At 35.1% G+C, this 17,356-nt stretch overlaps 5 protein-coding genes across 11 annotated transcripts; 3 read left to right on the forward strand and 2 right to left on the reverse strand.

The window, feature by feature from the left end:
- Nucleotides 1-49: 49 nt before the first annotated feature.
- Nucleotides 50-1,370, forward strand: LOC129577072 (heme oxygenase 1). Its single transcript, XM_055463537.1, has 3 exons — nt 50-158; nt 240-394; nt 473-1,370. Exons 2-3 carry the CDS (start codon nt 292-294, stop codon nt 1,069-1,071), a joined length of 702 nt encoding a protein of 233 aa, XP_055319512.1. The 5' UTR covers nt 50-158; nt 240-291; the 3' UTR covers nt 1,072-1,370.
- LOC129577045 (RNA cytidine acetyltransferase) lies at nt 1,261-5,227 on the reverse strand. Its single transcript, XM_055463461.1, has 9 exons — nt 4,969-5,227; nt 4,812-4,906; nt 4,084-4,692; nt 3,495-3,984; nt 2,883-3,404; nt 2,520-2,812; nt 2,223-2,431; nt 1,573-2,128; nt 1,261-1,476 (listed from the first exon to the last, which is right to left on the reverse strand). Exons 1-9 carry the CDS (start codon nt 5,074-5,076, stop codon nt 1,365-1,367), a joined length of 2,994 nt encoding a protein of 997 aa, XP_055319436.1. The 5' UTR covers nt 5,077-5,227; the 3' UTR covers nt 1,261-1,364.
- Nucleotides 5,228-5,278: 51 nt separating this feature from the next.
- LOC129577051 (asparagine synthetase domain-containing protein CG17486) lies at nt 5,279-7,480 on the forward strand. The gene is made up of 5 exons (XM_055463471.1): nt 5,279-5,416; nt 5,495-5,918; nt 5,998-6,732; nt 6,803-6,891; nt 6,996-7,480. The coding sequence occupies exons 1-5, from the start codon at nt 5,354-5,356 to the stop codon at nt 7,440-7,442; spliced, it is 1,758 nt and encodes a 585-aa protein (XP_055319446.1). The 5' UTR covers nt 5,279-5,353; the 3' UTR covers nt 7,443-7,480.
- On the reverse strand, nt 7,459-12,038 carry LOC129577058 (partitioning defective 6 homolog beta). Of its 4 annotated transcripts, none has more exons than XR_008688962.1 (6): nt 10,877-12,029; nt 10,020-10,245; nt 9,716-9,944; nt 9,443-9,611; nt 7,824-9,313; nt 7,459-7,748 (listed from the first exon to the last, which is right to left on the reverse strand). XR_008688962.1 is itself a non-coding variant. In XM_055463512.1 (6 exons), exons 2-6 carry the CDS (start codon nt 10,934-10,936, stop codon nt 9,044-9,046), a joined length of 954 nt encoding a protein of 317 aa, XP_055319487.1. In that variant the 5' UTR covers nt 10,937-11,282; nt 11,694-12,018; the 3' UTR covers nt 7,459-9,043. The 4 variants fall into 4 exon arrangements, 3 of the variants coding, with proteins under 3 accessions (XP_055319487.1, XP_055319496.1, XP_055319477.1); XM_055463512.1 differs by having other exon boundaries at nt 7,459-9,313; nt 10,877-11,282; nt 11,694-12,018; XM_055463521.1 differs by having other exon boundaries at nt 7,459-9,313; nt 10,877-11,064; nt 11,694-11,936.
- A 356-nt stretch (nt 12,039-12,394) lies between these two features.
- LOC129580365 (serine/arginine-rich splicing factor 1B) lies at nt 12,395-17,176 on the forward strand. 4 transcript variants are annotated; one of them, XR_008689351.1, is made up of 5 exons: nt 12,395-12,881; nt 13,589-13,943; nt 14,021-14,082; nt 14,253-16,530; nt 16,604-17,176. XR_008689351.1 is itself a non-coding variant. In XM_055470710.1 (4 exons), the coding sequence occupies exons 1-4, from the start codon at nt 12,715-12,717 to the stop codon at nt 14,371-14,373; spliced, it is 705 nt and encodes a 234-aa protein (XP_055326685.1). In that variant the 5' UTR covers nt 12,395-12,714; the 3' UTR covers nt 14,374-17,176. The 4 variants fall into 4 exon arrangements, 2 of the variants coding, with proteins under 2 accessions (XP_055326685.1, XP_055326686.1); XR_008689350.1 differs by having other exon boundaries at nt 14,253-14,473; nt 14,556-17,176; XM_055470710.1 differs by having other exon boundaries at nt 14,253-17,176.
- The last annotated feature ends 180 nt before the right edge of the window (nt 17,177-17,356 follow it).

Here is a 17,356-nt window from a genome sequence, read left to right on the forward strand (position 1 = left end):
GCGTGTTTTTAATCGAAATCCATTCCGAATTGCATGCCTCAATGTGAATGACGATTTCGGCCGATTCTGTCAAATGTGAAGGAACCTTAAGAACCTTAAACAATCAACTGTCAAACTTGTTGTTTACATGTTTTCAGATTTTGTCATCATTGTGTTTGGTAACATTTCTTTGTGATAAAAATTGCGTTCTAAATTATAGACAAAAAATAAAATTAAAAATAAATATTGTTCCCGTACAGTCCCGAAGAGTCGAAATTCAACTATAAGTAAATTGAAAGGTATTTCAAGAAAATGGCCAATACCAAAGAAGAAGGTTTTTCAAAGCGATTACGAAAAGAGACAAGAGACGTGCACAAAGTCAGTGATGCGCTGATAAATGCAAAATTGGCATTTGGTTAGTAATCTCTTTGTTCCATTTGAAATGAAAAAAAAAATAAAATAAAATTCTCAATCCAATGATTCAATTTTTCAGCTTTGTCCGATAATGACGTATGGGCAGATGGTTTGTTAGTTTTTTATGAAATTTTCCGTTACCTAGAGGAAAATACTCCCGAAGATTTGCTGCCAAAGGAATTCCATCGCACACAAGCATTTGAAAGAGATTTGAGCTTTTATTTGGGTGAAAATTGGAAGCGCAATTATGAAATACGCAACAGTGTCACAATGTATTTAAAGCATTTATACGATGTAAAAAAACGCAGTCCAACACTTCTTTTGGCCTATGTCTACCATTTGTATATGGGTTTGCTGTCAGGTGGACAAATCCTGCAGAAGAAGCGTTCATTGAATCCACTCAACAGTGGAAACAATGAAGGTGAAGCTGTTACACACTTTGAAGGACATTCAATCGCCGAATTAAAAACGATAATGCGCAATTTGGTCGACACAAAGGCATTGGAATTCGACGATTCGATGAAAACGTTGCTAATTGCCGAAAGTAAAATGGTTTTCTTCCTAAACAATGAAATTGTTCGTTCTGTGCGCGGCGTCAATCGAGCGAATTTGCGGAAATTTGGCATTGTTTTAATCATCGTCATCGCCATATTCTATTTTCTCAGATTTAATAAATAAGTCATCGTCATTATGGTTGAAATTCGGCATAATTTAAGGTTATTTCAATTTTTTGTTACCTGGTTTTTATGTATGGAAAGGTCTTTGCTTTTATTCGGTTTGAATTCAATTGACTGAAGTCATTGGTCAACAATTTTTACCAGATAGAATGGACAGAAGTTAGTAGAAAGCAGAAAAAAATTCGGCAAATTTTGAGGATGATAGATTCAAAAATGATTTTATTAATGCATTATGTTATGAAATACCCCATATTTGAAGGTATCACTTAATAAACATATTGAAAAATATCGATATTAAAAGGCGCTGCTTTTTCTATTCTTTTTGTTGTTCTTTACTTTCTTTTTCTTTGCGTCTGGTTCTTTGAAATCGTCCAGATTTACGGGGTCATTGAGCCGCTTTTCACCGCTGAAATTAAATTGAAAACAAAATATTTATTCAGAATCCATTCGTTTTTTTGAAATTCAAAAATATGCATTTTAGAATCAAATAATCGAATCTCACCTTTTAACGGAGATGATACCCGATTTGTTGCCGGTTATAGCTCTACCCCATTCTTCGTCCGTTCCTTTGATCGCGTATGCGCTCAAATTCTCATTTTTTAGCCGTTTCAGCTCTTTTTTCTGAGCTTTGGCCAATTTTTTAGCACCTTCTTCTAGTTCTTCGGCAAATGATTGTGCGGTTGGTGTCATCGAATCGCCCATATTCAAATCACTCTCTTTTATCATTGTCTTTTCTATCGTTGATTCACTCACTGAGTCCAACTTCTTTGTTAATTTCTTACAACAATCATAGAATTTGGCCAATATTTGATTGACTGGCATATTGAATTCTTCGGATAATTTATCCAACGTTTTATTTTGCAAACCGATTCCAAGGAGGATGGCTTTTTGCAGTGAATCAATTGGAACATCATTCATTTTACCCTCAAATATAAGTTGACTCAAATCGGTTGTCAAATCTAAAATTAAACGATATTCCACTTGGTTTCGGGTGTACGATTCTAAACGCTGAAGATCATGCGGAATGAATAACATGTCGATGATCTGTTGTGTTAGAGCTATAGGAGGGAAGTAAAAGAAAAATTAGTATGTATATGAAGCAGAAAAAAATTACAAAATATAAAAACGAACAGGGCTTTGTAAAGTACATACGTTCATTCTTAACGGTGACGGCTTTGTTATCAAGCAATGACAAAGCCAACCCAGTTGTGAAACTTTGGAAAGTTTTTGCCAACAATTTGATGAGTCGACGACGAAAATCGCGGAAGTACATTGACAACCAATCTGATTCGAATTTGTCAGTCTTCAGAATGGATATCATAATTGTTGAATATTCTCCAGTTAAATCGTTCGCTTTTTGACTGAAAATTGATTGGAAAAAAGAACAAGAGTAGTTTCATTTTCTAGCTTAAAGACTGATTGATTTTGAATTTGCAAAGCAGATCGTACCTCAAATAAACTGGTACGAATTTTTGACTTTTCCAGAATTTCAATAACTCTCCCGTAAGCCCATAGGCTGTACCAATATAGTCTAATCGTTCTGGGCGTCGTTCAGATAAGCGCTTCAGAAGAGTTGGGATTTTTTTACGCGGTGCAATTGTTTCTTTCAATAGGCCAATTTCATCGTCATCAATTTCCTGGAAGCCATCTTCGTCGTCTGATAAATCTTTTTCGCTCAATGACGTAAATTGTCCAGCATAATAGTTCTTCAACAATTTTAATGCTCGTTTACCATAGCCCATCTAAAATGGTAAGTCCATAAATACCCATAAAGATCGACTTGATGAAAATTCCAAGAGAAAACAAACTCACCCGTTGATAATTTGGATGTGTTGCAATCCGAACCACTCGAGCTCCGGCCAGTTTCGGGAAATCTCTGTCGTTGAATTGCTCTGACACCGACCAAGGTATTAGGTCACCCACTGCTTTTCGACCACGTGACAATGAATCAGTCACGCTGTCCGAAGAGATTTGACCTTCCAGACACACTTGAATCACCACTAGAATTTCAGGCAATGCATCTTTCTTTGTGATTGGTCCAAGCAAACAGAAAATATGATGCGCTGGGGCATCGCTCATCATTTGCAAATCGTTCGGACTGTTTTTGTAATGTGATGATACATAAATCGATACTAAACGCTGCAAAAATGCTTCGGCCGCTCGATGATATGAGAATAAAGCATCACGATCCACATAATACAGTTCACAGGCATCTGGAGTTGGACAACCCGAATTTAGATTCGGTACAATGGTGGCGTCTAAACACAACAGCGATGTTAGCCAAGATTCGATGACATCGCCGGGTTTATAACGAATCGACTCTTCCAGTTTAATCTTGAAAATATATACAGTAAACATTGCATTTGAAGACCCACAAAGAGAGAGAGAAAGAGAAATATTTTTTTTTTAAATTTAGTCATTTACCGGTGGTGGTGCATTGTGTTCCTTTTGAATTTGCGACATCAATTTCAAACTCAACGATCGGCCCGTTCCTTCATAACCGTTGATGGTCGATGCCATGAAAATCAAGTATGGTCCGAGCATATTTTTCACACATGAAAACGGAATGGCTGCAGCTTCGTCAATGACCAACAAGTCGGCTGCATTCAAAAGATGCGTGTCAGTTGGCGAAATATATTGTATGGTCTGCCGACTGTTTCGTGAGATGTTAATGCGAATGACTGCCTTTTTGAAATCCGGATTGGTCGATCGAATAATGGAGTAATCAGCATGCTCTTGGTATTCGAGTGCATCAAAACCTTTCAGCACAAACTCAAACAATGTAATTAAATTCTCAGGATGTGGTGATGTAACGTAAATGTTGACATAACCAAAAGCAACAGCAGCGGCCATTGAAAGCCCCATTGCAGCTGATTTACCACGACCACGGGCCGCTGTTAAAGATGTTGGTGGTCTGAAAACGTATTGAAGAGAGATTAGTTTTGCATGGAATTTCTTTGTTGATAATGGGAAATGGTCAGCTTTTGGTTGATTTATCGGTCTAGATACTAACTTTACTTGCTTCTCGGCCAATGCATCAATAAACTGAGCAACTGCTTTGGCTTGATCATGTGTTCTGCATAGATTTACAAGTGGTCCAGCAGGGGGTGTATCGCGCAAATTCTCCTTTAATTCAGCCAAAAGTTCACTTTCATGCGAACGGCCATCGCTAACATCAACCGGATGCACATTTGCGGTCTTTGAGCTCAACGGCAAAACGGTTAAGTCATCATTGACCAACAAGCATCGATTACAATCGGCCAACGATAATATTAAACGTTCGTTGAAACGACACGTAACATTTTGATGGGCTTCCGTTCGATACCGCTTGTGCACATCCATACTCATCGTGTACAATTGTTTCAACGAACTAATCGATTTGAGCAATAAAATAATAAGACCACCACCTTCCACTGTCTCAACCGTACGTGCCAACAAATTTGGTGTCAGTGCTTCGAAATCTTGCAAAACACAAACGCCGTATGTTCTACCCAAGATTGTGTGTGTTTCTGAATAATAACGACCATGAATTGTGGTCGATACACGGAACGTATCGAATAGATCAGCTTCATTCACATCGATTTTGCCGGCTTGGATTTTCTTTGCTCGTTTTTTGCCATGGCTAAACAAAGCAAAATAAAATTATTCAGATTAAAATCTAATCTCGAATCTAATTCACGCTTCTAATTCAGTTGCACTCTAAGTAGGTAAAATTATTCAAAACATCTTCAGTACACTTACTTTGAAATGGTTTCATCTTTGGTTTTATAGCACCATAGGACTGAAGGTCTTGCCTTCACTGAGGATTTTGTTAGCATATCATAGAGAATTGGTACCTAGTACAAAATGCATTTCAGTTTATGTATTTTGTAAGTTGAGTTACAAACAAGATGCTCACCTGATCTCGTGCTTTGTCGCCGACAATAATAAACATAGTACGATGACCCAGTTTAACGCCATTTTCGATCATTACCCGAATACGATTATCAATTTTCTTTTTCACCATTTTGAGTTTGTACTTTTTATTTTTCTAATTAAATTTCTTTTCGATTTGTTTTTCTCCAAAATATGCACGTTAGCTTGACGCTATGCCTCAACCTGTAAACAGATACACGTGAAATCAGATGAGGTTATGTTCAATTTGACAGGCGATAAGCATTTTGACACATTCATTTGGATGCTAATGACTTTTTGTATGCCGTATGTGTCAAAACGATAATCATGTGCACGTTTAAATTTAGACAACAAATGATTTGAAGTAAGTCGAGCAAATAACGAGCAAAATGTGTGGCATTTGCTGTCGGCTTCGGCGGATTAAAAACGATACAGAAATTTCGTCGATTCAGGTAGTTTATCGCCCAATGAATTTTCATAAAATGGTTAAAATGATTAGAAAATATACTCACTGATTTTGTTTTTCGAAGATTGATGATTTAACCAAGGTGTTGCTTACCAATCGTGGCCCAAATTCTCACACCGAACTATCCCTTCAAACAGATGGATTCAATATCCAGTTCTCAGGTTTTGTTTTGTGGCAACAAGGTGTTAAACTATGCACACAACCACATCAACGCAAGCATCATGTTGTTTTGATCAATGGAGACATATTTACAAAGCGAGATGATAGCACGCTGAGCGACACTGAATGGCTGACTCAACGGATTTATGAATGTAATGATGATGAGGCTGAGCTTCTTGAAATGTTCCGGAATCTCGAAGGACCATACAGCATTATTTACTACAATCAAAATGCAAATAAACTGTATTTTCTGCGTGACATTCTTGGCAGACAGTCACTGTTGTTGGCCAAAAGTCCTGAAGGCGATACAATTATATCGAGCGTTTTGGGTGAATATCTGTTTTTTTTTCTTTAGTTTTTTCGGATCATTTTGAAAATGAAACTTTTCTTTCAACATTCTTTCATTAGGAGCTTCAAGGCGTCTCTATTCAGAATGTGTTGAACTTCCACCTCTCGGCGTTTTTTGTATAAATTTAGTAACAGAGGAGATTCGACTCGATCCGTGGCAATCATTGAATGCTACACACTTCGAACAGTTAACCGAATTGCAGCACATTTTTCAGCGAGAAATACAAGTAAAGTTACCCATTCACTCTCCTTGGCTGATTAAAAAAGATAGTTTGCATTGCTATAACTTTGAAAGTATTCTGAAAGAATCCATCAAAAATCCATCAACCGATATTTTTAGATGTCTCTTAGAGAATAAAGAGGTAATGAGTGTCTGTGATGAAGTTATATTGCGATTAGAAAATTCATTGCACGATCGAATATCAGCAACACCATCGATGTGTAGTGAGTGTCTAGCATCTAGGAATCAGAAATGTGAACATGCAAGAATCGGCATACTATTCTCTGGCGGAATTGATTGCACCATATTGGCAGTTTTAACAGACAAACTGTTAGATGCAACGCAACCCATTGATTTGATAAATGTGTCATTTCAAAAAATTAATAGAGCAAAAACAAATGTACCAACCGATTACAAAACCCCAGATCGGCTATCTGCATACCAATCCTTAGAAGAGTTGAAGCAAATGAGTCCACAGCGAAAATGGAATCTTATTGAGGTGGATGTCACTCGTGACGAATTGGAAGAAGCGTTGAAAAGTAGAATACCTCATTTGGTCTACCCATTGAACACAGGTAATCCACGAAGAAAGAATAACAACAGAGTAAAGCTGACACGAATTTTTCTTTTCAACTTTGCATCCAGTGTTAGATGAGTCTTTGGGTTGTGTTTTGTGGTTCGGTGCTCGAGGTCAGGGCAAAATTGATGGCGTTGACTATACTTCGAATTGCAGGGTAAACTCATTTTTTTTTTGCTTTGATCTTTCGAAATTCGTAACAACCCCAACCTTTTTTTAAATTGGAAACTTAATTCAATCTCGGTTTCTTCTTAAAACAAGGTGCTGTTGATTGGATCAGGAGCTGATGAATTGTTCGGTGGCTACACACGGCATCGGAATGCATTTATTCGTCAATATGAAGATGATCTAACGCCATTTGAACGTCTTGAAAGAGAGTTAGAGTTTGATTTTAATCGTTTGCCGAATCGAAATTTAGCTAGAGATGATCGTGTGATAGGTGATCATGGGGTGACAGCACGTTCACCTTATCTCGAAGAGAAGCTTGTACACTTCATTCGTGCACTTCGACCATACCAAAAGTGTTATCCCATGCTAGAGCAAGGAGTGGGTGATAAATTACTGCTTCGGCTATGTGGTTTCCGCTTAGGTCTCCGGGAAGTCGCTACTCTCAAAAAGAGAGCCATGCAATTTGGATCTCGTGTAGCTGATAGCAAACAAAATGCAAAAGATATTTCCGAATCTTTGGTGCAAATTTTGAACAACTGAATAAAAATGCCAAACCTTAACGGTATTTGTTCTATTTATTAATGGTTTTTTTTTTTAATTTTCGAATTCTAATTAACAATTGATTTTTAATATAGCTTTTTTTTCTAAATTCTAACGTTTCATTAAACTGGAATTAAGTACACAAGGTAAATAAAGTTTCGTAAAATTAAGTAAGTTCTTGCTGTGTGTATGTATTATTATGAATCATAAGTACCTAAAAATATAACAATTATTGTGATAATGATCAAGCAAATTCTGCTCATCTGTAAACCTGTTTCTTGTCCTTCTTAAAAAATGTGTTCAGTTCTGAAAAAGGTCGGTTTTGTTAAAAAAAAAAGTTTTTCGTTTTGCGTATATTGTGCACTCTATATTTGCAAATACCTTCATGGACGGATATCTGCCGGAAAATGAAGATTAATTCTGTTTATGCCGAAAAGAATGGAATTCTACGAATGTTAAAAGGATGGAAAACAAAATGGAACAAGTAATTTTGCGTACTTTTAACACTTTTTGGATCAAGTGTCTGGAAATACTGAATGTTGTAGCTCTTGTTTTTATTTTTATTCACTTGCAATATTAGTTGGCGTTGTAAATCTTCTCTTTTTGTAATAATTGGACACAAATACGAGGTATGAACATTGCTTCGTTTTGTCTACTCTTTGATTTCATCAACATGGAATGTAATACGTATAGTTTGATCTACATCAGTTTTTAGTATAAAAAATCTCTTATCGTTTGAATCTCTCGCTATTCTCCCATATTTTCATTACCATGTTCCAATAAAATGGAACTAAAATATATTTAAGTAAACTTGAAGGTATGTAGGTATTGCTTTCAAATGCGTACGAAAATATATACACATTTTTCACGGTAAATTTTATGTGGTGTAAAACAGATGTATACCAATTTTCAAAAAACAAAATTACGCTTGGATTTGTGATTGTATTTAGTTTCATCGAAATTTTTTTAAATCTCCCAATATAAGGCCATATGTTATAATTGTTGTGCGTTTTTTTTTGTGTTTTTTTGCCAAGGCACATTTTAATTTTTAAATGATGTTTTTTCTATTTTTAAATTTTCATAATTTTTCATAACATTTTGTTGTTTTTGTTTTCTTGTTGACATGATATGTGTGCATGCTCAGTTTGACTGTTGTTGGCTTGCGGGGAAATTTGTTACGGTTTTCTAATGATTTCATGTATGATTTAAAAAAAAAATTACAATAATAAACATTCTAATTACTTGAATTTCGAATACAGAAATACTGAGGATGCGATTAAAAAAATAAAAGTTATTACATGATTTATGCATCGGGAAATGGAATTTGAATCAAATTTATACAGATTATGACATGCTTTCTTTTCAGGATTGTTTTTTTTTTATCACCTACGGTTTCTTGTTATCGCAATAATTTTTTACACTTTTGCTCTTCGAATATATTAAATATGTTAACAAATGCCCGGTAAATTTTCAATGATTTCATACAAAAAAAAAACACGCAGAATAAATGTATACATCATTTCAAAATTTGATTTTCAAGCAATCATTCAATGACAAAAACGCACCTCTATCGCGCTCGGTTGAAATTTTTTTGCACCAAACTATAAATGCAATACACCGTCCTTTTGATTAATCAAACTGTTTGAATCATCAAGCGATTGGTTTTCAAGTAAATCGAGAACTTCATCCTCTTGGTCGTCGTTTTCGATTTCATCGGAAGCAGGATTTGTGTGTTGTGACTGCTGTGAACCACTAGATACTTGGCTATTGCGCGAGAACGAGCCTCGTCGTGGTGCAGCCAAGGTTCGTTGATTCGCTGGTTTTACGGTGATTATCAATTTGGCGCTGTTTGCCACCATCATATCGGTTACCTGCAATTGAATGGTGAAATTATCAAAAGTTGTTCGTAAACATATTGTTGAATAAATAATTAACGATTATGTGTTTGCTTGGCGCTTTCTTTAGCAAATTATGTTATTGTTTCGTCTTCTCTTTCGTACCTGATCGAGTGATTTGCCAGCCACTTCGATTCCATTCACCTCAAGCACTTCGTCATTCACTGCCAGAAGCCCGGTACCTTCAGCCAAACCACCAGGCACCAAACGCGATATAAATATCCCCGGCTGTTTCTCCAATCCGTTTGCCGTTACACGAAAAGAGGTTCCATCACTGTGCAAGTGAACACATTTCAATACATCAATTTTATTTTTTAAAAAAAAAGTGACTTAAACTATTGTAAAAATGGTTTTGTTTGTCTCCTTCCATTGCCTTACCGAATATAAAATCCGAGTGGTTTGTCACTGCCGTGTTTTAATAGCTTAACACGTCTACAAGTTTCGGGGACTTGATCGACATCGATGATGGCTGAAACTTGTCGAAAATCGTGTGGATTTGAAATAGCCAGTGTCTTTGATTTTGCAGGTGTTTGCCCTAAAATGCTACTGATAAGATTTGTCCGTGTTTTCATCGTTCCATAGCCAGTGATTTCTTCCAAACTATCGCCTGCAATTCATGCGAATGAATGTATCAGCTTCTTATTGTTATTATTATCAATCGGGCTATCGATTTTATTCATACCTTTTCTTTGAATTATCAGACGAAGCAGCGGCCGGGCTGTTGATAGCGCTCGTACATAGTTATCGTCATTGTTTATTGGCAATAGGTCATTGTCGCGCGGATCGATATATGATATCAGCAACTCTATATCTTTTATCTGATGCAAACGTTCAATCATTTTGTAGAATTCATCGAAACTTTTCGTCTCTGCCCGTTTCACTGACCAGCGTCGAAATTCCGCATCAAACTATTCAAACGGAACGGAAATCAAAATGAACGGTTAAAGCATATCGGTTGAAACAAAATACATTTTTCTCTTGTGTATTTTTTTTTTTTTCATAAAAAGATGAGAAAAAAACAGAGAAGAAAAGAGAAAATTGTATAGAAAAATGACGTGCTATGATTTGCTTTCACTGCCGTCGACCGCATCCAGTGCATTCGGTGTAACGTTTCGTGAGCGAAAATAAATATTTATAAAACTAGTATTTTAATATCATTTCCATTGCGTGAAAAATGTTTTGAAATTTGAGTTCATTTTACGTTATTCTATTTTATTTCGTTTTTGACGATGTGGTTTCGAGGTGATTTCAGTGCTTCTCGGAAATGCAGTATTGAAATATCCATGGAACCATGACCTAGGCTAGTGATGTTCGACATTCTCTTCCGAACGCATATGTATGTATATATATATATATATATATATATATAAATACACAATACACGTACTACACGCAACAAGCGGCAAGCAACAAAAGCACTCATTATATTATCGCACATGAATAATTATTTCGTTGAACATTTTTCTTTGACGAACTCCCCATCCATTTAACTACAATTTATTGGATATTAAGAGTTTTTTTTCTCTCTCAAATACTTGCCTTTGATTTAATTTCAATATTTTCTTTATCGAGACGGGGATGAATTATCTTTTTTGACATTTTGTTAGTAATTTTCGTTTATTGAATCCAGATTAAAAAAAAACAGTTTTGTACGCCTTTTTTTCTCTTCTTTGTCACTTTGTTGCGATAATTGACTTATCGTGTCGTATTTTTTGATCGTTTTATTGCTGAACACCGAACAACACACCAAAATCAAATGGAAATGAAACAACCACAAAAAAAAAAATTCAAATTAACACACAACAAATTTGGTTGAAATAATATAACAAATTCAGCGCACGACCATAGACATATTTCTCTTTTTTTCTCTCTCACTTTACAATCGACTAAGGCTTGTGATTCAAACTATTGCTGCTTCGCACAAACACTGTATTCAAACCGATCACTGAATTGAAATAGGAAAACAATTATTTTTTTACACCTGAATCTTAACGACAACAAATATATAACTCAAGTACACAACGCATATGACGGAATTTATTCACACATTTGCGCGGCGAATGCACGAGTCGAGAAGTCACTGATTCGTCACACAAAACATAAATGAACACCTAGGTGTAATACAAATTTGTTGTCTCCTCTCGCCTCTCGTTTTTTTCTTCCTCAATTTTGCTTGAGCTGCAATGATTCCCTTGATGCTGCTAGAATTCTTTTTATCATGACGCACAAGTGAAGTGCACACGAAATAGACAAATTTGGAGTTTGTTTTGTGTGTATTTTATCGAAAAAAATTTCAATACTAATTCATCATTTTAGTGGACTTAATAAAATTTTGTTGCTCGCTTTTCTCACTCACTCAGCGAACTGATCAAACAACATTTATATTACTGTGCCCGTGGAATTTTTTCTTCTTTCTATTTTTACGTTGTTAAATACAAACGAAAAAAAAAAAAAAACAACGACAAAACTATTCTCGATATCAAAAAGGAAAACACCAGCGCAAACAACAAAAAAAACAAAAATGAAATGGTCGGTAATAATGGTAATAAAGGAACGAGTAGTGTAGTATGTGTAATTGATTCGATGAATAATTTAATACAATAGTTTCAGATCGAATCAACTTCAATATACACAAATGCACATTGCACACATGTACACGAGTACTATACACGCAGACACACAGAGATAAAGCAATAATGGCGTGAAGTTGACACGATTGTTCTTCTTCTTCTTCTTTTCAAACATGCAATCAGGGTTGCTCCATCAAATTTCAGTTAGATTTCGAATTGTTTAGATGCTTATACTGCGTGGTTGATATGCAAACGATTGCTAAAAATCAAAATGAAATGAGATATCGAACTCGAAATATGACTCGCTTACTATGATTCGTTTTCTGTCTTCAATACTCATTTGGTATTCTCTATCAATATCATTCGCATTGCCATGAACAAAATGACTACATAAGAATCCAGCCCTTAGATGGAGCTGCTGGTTACCATCAATGTCAATACAAATATGCGTCGTACATTGAACGCTTCTTATTGTGTATGTACATCAAACAGTTTCGAAGCATTTGTCAAGCAATTCACACTTACTTTGTTCCATTTTGGTGCAATTGAACTCTTTCGTTCGCATCAAGCTCAGACACACACAAAAATAAAACATATTGTTTCTGTAAATCGATTTGGACAATTCGGTTTTTTTTCCTTTCGGGCGCAATTCCCATAGTTTGAACATAAAAAGTGATTGAAATTTCGCTTTCAATTGATTTGCAGCAATCGGAAAAGGAAAGCGAAATTATCAGGGAAAAAAATCGATTATCCCGATAAGTAAGGAAAACTACATTACGAAGGGGAAAAAACCGACAATCATACAAAATGTCGCATCGAAACAGCGAGTGCCGAATTTATGTGGGCAATTTACCGCCAGATATTCGTACCAAAGATATTCAAGATTTGTTTCACAAATTTGGAAAAGTGACATTTGTCGATTTGAAAAATCGCCGCGGGCCACCATTCGCATTCGTCGAGTTTGAAGATTCACGGTATGTAAACTTAGACACAAACAATCAAGCATTCTCGTTCATTTTTGTCATTGCCGAATTATCAACATCGTTTTGTCTCTCTCTCTCTCTCTCGCTATTGCTCTCGTATCGCTTGTTGCGACTGTATTTATTTCGTTTGAAATGATTTTTTTTCGCTTTGGTTGTGATTCAAAAAAAAAATGTGTACATTTTTAATTATTATTTTTTTTCGCTTCGAAAAGGTTGTTTAATCAATTAAATGCATGACAACCGAAATAAAAAATGGCAAAATGAATAAACGATAATTTACTGTGTGTTACCATGTGAAATAGTTTAATCGATAAACCCTCAACTAATAGGCATGAACATTATTATCGGTAGAAGTGAGCACACATAATGAACAAGAGGCATGTGTGCGAGTACATTTGCACTTTGTTCTTTTTTTCTTACTGATATCGATTTAATTCCATACCATTTTATTTGCGAGACATTACCGAGATATGAACACAATACATGTACTTTCGACATATTTCCATTGAAATACGTTGATTTTCTTATCTGAATCACAACAAAAGCAAATCTGAACAACGAATTTAATTGAATTTTTCTGGAGCATACAATACAGAAAAACCAAACTAATTAAAATTGAAATTGTCGAGCTTTGTAGGGATTTGTACATGAACAATATAAATTTTCGATTAAAATAAAATCAACATTATTCCTTATAGAGATGCTGAGGATGCCGTTAAAGCAAGAGACGGGTATGATTATGATGGATACCGTTTGCGTGTTGAATTTCCACGCGGTGGTGGACCAGGTAGCAGCTACCGTTCAAGTCGAAATAATGACCGAAACCGTAGCAATCGTGGCGCTGTTACAAAACGTTCACAGTATCGTGTCCTGGTATCTGGCCTCCCGCCATCTGGTTCATGGCAAGATTTAAAAGATCACATGCGTGAAGCAGGTGATGTTTGCTTTGCCGATACTTACAAGGATGGTACCGGTGTGGTCGAATTCCTGCGGTACGATGATATGAAGTATGCCATTAAAAAATTGGACGATTCACGCTTTAGATCGCACGAAGTAAGTGTCCGGTAGTAAATAGCCTGGTTCAGAAGTATTTGTATTAAAATTATTTAAAATTGCACATTTATCAATAGGGTGAGGTTGCGTATGTAAGAGTTCGTGAGGACATGGGAGATGATCGTAAATCATCACGCAGGTAAGTAGCGATGAAAATGATAAACGAATTCCTAGTGCAAAGGTATCTTTGAAAAAGATTGAGTACAAATATGATGCGACATTCAAAAGCGATTGATATCTTTGCACTTGAAATGTAAAGTCCTCTAACTGTCCTGCCATTCTAAATGTGATTTTTGTTTATCATAACAGTAGATCTCGTTCTCGCCGATCATCATTTTCACCACGCCGCCGTCGGGATTCACCATCGGATATCTATCGAAGAACCTACTCTAGATCTCGATCCCGCAGTGATTCCAGATCAAACTACTAAAGCCCAATCGGTCATCCACATCTGGTTCACAAAAACACTACCTTGTCTCTGTCATTAAGTCGTTGCAAAACACATTCATGTTTGATTTGAATGTGTTCAGGTACGTCCACGTCCTGAACAGTGGCAAAATTGAATTGACTAAAACCTAATTGTAAAACAACAACCCTTTTCCCCCCCCCCAGAAATACTATATTTGATTAATCATGAAAGAAGGATTCAACATATATTTTAGCATTTAAGATGTAAGAGCAATTCACACAATCTTTCATTTCGCAAGTACAAAAATATACACGAAACGATAAAAAAAAGGGAAAATAGCTGTATATGATCAACAAAACTAAAAACGCTAGGAAAATTCAAAGATTTACATCAGTCTCATTGATTTATTAAAATTAAATTGCCATTGAAAAAAAGAAACGAAGAAATACACATTCCCATCAATCTATTCTATCTTTTTCATAAACAAAAATTTGTAAAAGATTGGATGAGATACAACTTGCCATTATAGCGACTAGGCACAAAATGCCATCTTCGATTTTATACATCGATTCCATAAAAAATCCAATATAACGTTCCTTCTAAAATGGACCTAAATTGTCTAAATAGCAGAACAATTATTATCTGGTATATTTCTGGCCCAATTGAGCCGCTTTTTCAACGTAATCAATCAATTTTATTTCAATTGATAGAGTTATAAAAACAAAACTAAGGCATTTTGAAAATAACATATACACAAACAAATAACATAGAAATCAGACTATAATTTATACACAAACTTTAAATCTAATATACTAATTCAACAATTTCAATTTTCTTCTCTCTTTTCTATTCGATTTGACGGATGGAGCATCATAATGTTCATCTGGATTTTGAAAGAAAAACAAAATTCATTATTCAAATTACGAAGAAAAATGGAATAGAATTGAGAAGGAAACTATTTTGAATTCGAAATATAGAGAGAAAGAGAGAATGAATTCGAAAGGATTAACAATGGGAATTTCCGGATAAAACACGATTTGACAGAATCTTTTATGGATTGATATATGTGTGATTTGATTAGGAGCAGATTGCGCACTGAATATGTTGGAAATTGACTTAGGCGAAAATAGGATAGGAAATGATTTGGCCGAAAAACGCAACTGGAACTCAGACAAAATCACACACAGCAAAAATGGACATGATTCACGTTCCAAAAACAAAAGCATTCACACAACAACTGGATGTGCGCTATTGCTGCAAACTTGATTGACATGCACATTTTCTGTAAACTTCATGTATGAAAGAAGAAGAGGGAAACATCGGACAGATGTTCAATATGTGTTTATTTGTATGTTCTTTGCATATCAACGAAACCATCCTTATCCGAAGGATTCTGCCTAAAATTGTAATTTTTAAATTGATTTTTTTTTTTCGTTTAAAATTTCGAGTGATAATTGTGTGTTTAATGTTTGCACTGAGTTTTGAAAATTGAAAGCAATCGGCTGATCTGTGTAATAATCGGTTGTGAATTTCCCTGTGCGCATCGCATTGATTTGCTATTTGGTACACCACTGCAATGAAAATGCATTTCGTTTTTGTACTCATTCCATCGAAATCTCATTCAATCATTCAACGGACACATGCAAATGATTATCATTTCCGAATGGATTACATGCACGCTTTACAATCACTTTGCCGAACGGTTTTGGAGGAATTCATAAATTAAATTCATCATTCTTATCTGCGCTCATTTGATTGGATCACGAACATTTTTATACAATTTCCAAAATTTTTGATGATCGTATTTTCTGCGTCATTTTCTGCATGTGCAAATGTCAAAGCTATTTAAAATGGATCTACTGAACTGGATTGACCAGGAAAAACAGAAGAAAACCGCGATCCGAAATAAGAAACACAAAAATGCACACAATCACACATTTTCAATAGACTTCGAGGGATTCACAGAGCAGTGGATGACCCAAATTCGGAAATTTTCACATGAATAGGACAATCGAAACAGAAAATATTAAATAAACATTCACACAGACAGACACACACCTCCGCTCTTTATATGGACAAATAAAATTGGATAGGACATTTGAGTTGAAGTAGGAGGGAATTTGAGACACAGGCGGAATACCTACACTAATAGGATCACAGGATATTTCATTTTATACGGTATGCTTAGACATTTTTGTTTTCTTTTTTTTTTCTCTAATTCTCCTCATTTATCTTCCTTTTCAATTGTAAGCTTTTGTTGTTTCCACATGGTAATCACCACTTTTAATTAGATAAACCACTACATTTTCATTTTGGTGGAATGATTTGCACCCAATTTCTGATTTATTCTCTAAAAAAGACATCTCTCTCTCCGGCTCAACTAATCAAATTCCATCGAATTTTACTACATTTTAGTGTCACAAATTCCAAATGTGTATACAACAAATTTAATGGCCATATGAATAATTGCATGAAAGTATTTTAGCCTTTTTATTATTTAAATTTGAAAAAAAAAATATGATTTCAGTTCTTCTTTTAATACATTTTTTTCCTTTCGTCAATACCAAATATACCAACGAAATTTTTGTTTTTGGTGTAGGGAAAGCACCGGGATTAACATCTTTTTCTTTCTTTTTAAACATAAGCAACAATTCCAAAAGTATAAATGCTTAGCAACTTCTAGGTCTCACAAAAAAAAAACAAATTCATTGAAATTCTAATCCAAATACATAATTTTAGTGATTTTCAATACCATTTAATATGCCGTGCTATTTCATAAGTTTTACAGCAATAAAGTAAAAAAAAAATAATAACAAAAAACCAATTTCTCGTGTATTTTATTTCCTGTTAAAACTCACATTCAATCTCTATGAATGTTGATTGCAACAACAAAAAGGAAGCGTGTACATTGTATACACATTGCACATGCAGAGCGTAGGATATATGGTAAGTGAAATTGATAACATGCATTACAAATTGCATAGAAAGTAGCAAAGAAAAATGT

The sequence above is a fragment of the Sitodiplosis mosellana genome, unplaced genomic scaffold (genome assembly GCF_009176505.1).
Source record: "Sitodiplosis mosellana isolate CC-2019 unplaced genomic scaffold, AAFC_SMos_1.0 Smas_scaffold_1, whole genome shotgun sequence".
Taxonomy (NCBI): domain Eukaryota; kingdom Metazoa; phylum Arthropoda; class Insecta; order Diptera; family Cecidomyiidae; genus Sitodiplosis; species Sitodiplosis mosellana.

Excerpts from the sequence above, each read along its gene's own strand:
- LOC129577072 (XM_055463537.1), top strand. The coding sequence starts at position 292 with ATGGCCAATACCAAAGAAGAAGGTTTTTCAAAGCGATTACGAAAAGAG. Across the intron at positions 395-472 it reads AAATGCAAAATTGGCATTTG|CTTTGTCCGATAATGACGTA; the intron begins GTTAGTAATCTC and ends TCAATTTTTCAG.
- LOC129577045 (XM_055463461.1), bottom strand. The coding sequence starts at position 5,076 with ATGGTGAAAAAGAAAATTGATAATCGTATTCGGGTAATGATCGAAAAT. Across the intron at positions 2,813-2,882 it reads CACATCCAAATTATCAACGG|ATGGGCTATGGTAAACGAGC; the intron begins GTGAGTTTGTTT and ends TTACCATTTTAG. Across the intron at positions 2,129-2,222 it reads CGTCACCGTTAAGAATGAAC|CTCTAACACAACAGATCATC; the intron begins GTATGTACTTTA and ends TCCCTCCTATAG.
- LOC129577051 (XM_055463471.1), top strand. The coding sequence starts at position 5,354 with ATGTGTGGCATTTGCTGTCGGCTTCGGCGGATTAAAAACGATACAGAA. Across the intron at positions 5,919-5,997 it reads AATTATATCGAGCGTTTTGG|GAGCTTCAAGGCGTCTCTAT; the intron begins GTGAATATCTGT and ends TTCTTTCATTAG. Across the intron at positions 6,733-6,802 it reads GGTCTACCCATTGAACACAG|TGTTAGATGAGTCTTTGGGT; the intron begins GTAATCCACGAA and ends CTTTGCATCCAG.
- LOC129577058 (XM_055463502.1), bottom strand. The coding sequence starts at position 10,936 with ATGTCAAAAAAGATAATTCATCCCCGTCTCGATAAAGAAAATATTGAA. Across the intron at positions 10,246-10,876 it reads ATATTGAAATTAAATCAAAG|TTTGATGCGGAATTTCGACG; the intron begins GCAAGTATTTGA and ends CCGTTTGAATAG. Across the intron at positions 9,314-9,442 it reads CTGGCAAATCACTCGATCAG|GTAACCGATATGATGGTGGC; the intron begins GTACGAAAGAGA and ends ATTCAATTGCAG.
- LOC129580365 (XM_055470710.1), top strand. The coding sequence starts at position 12,715 with ATGTCGCATCGAAACAGCGAGTGCCGAATTTATGTGGGCAATTTACCG. Across the intron at positions 12,882-13,588 it reads GTCGAGTTTGAAGATTCACG|AGATGCTGAGGATGCCGTTA; the intron begins GTATGTAAACTT and ends TATTCCTTATAG. Across the intron at positions 13,944-14,020 it reads CACGCTTTAGATCGCACGAA|GGTGAGGTTGCGTATGTAAG; the intron begins GTAAGTGTCCGG and ends ATTTATCAATAG.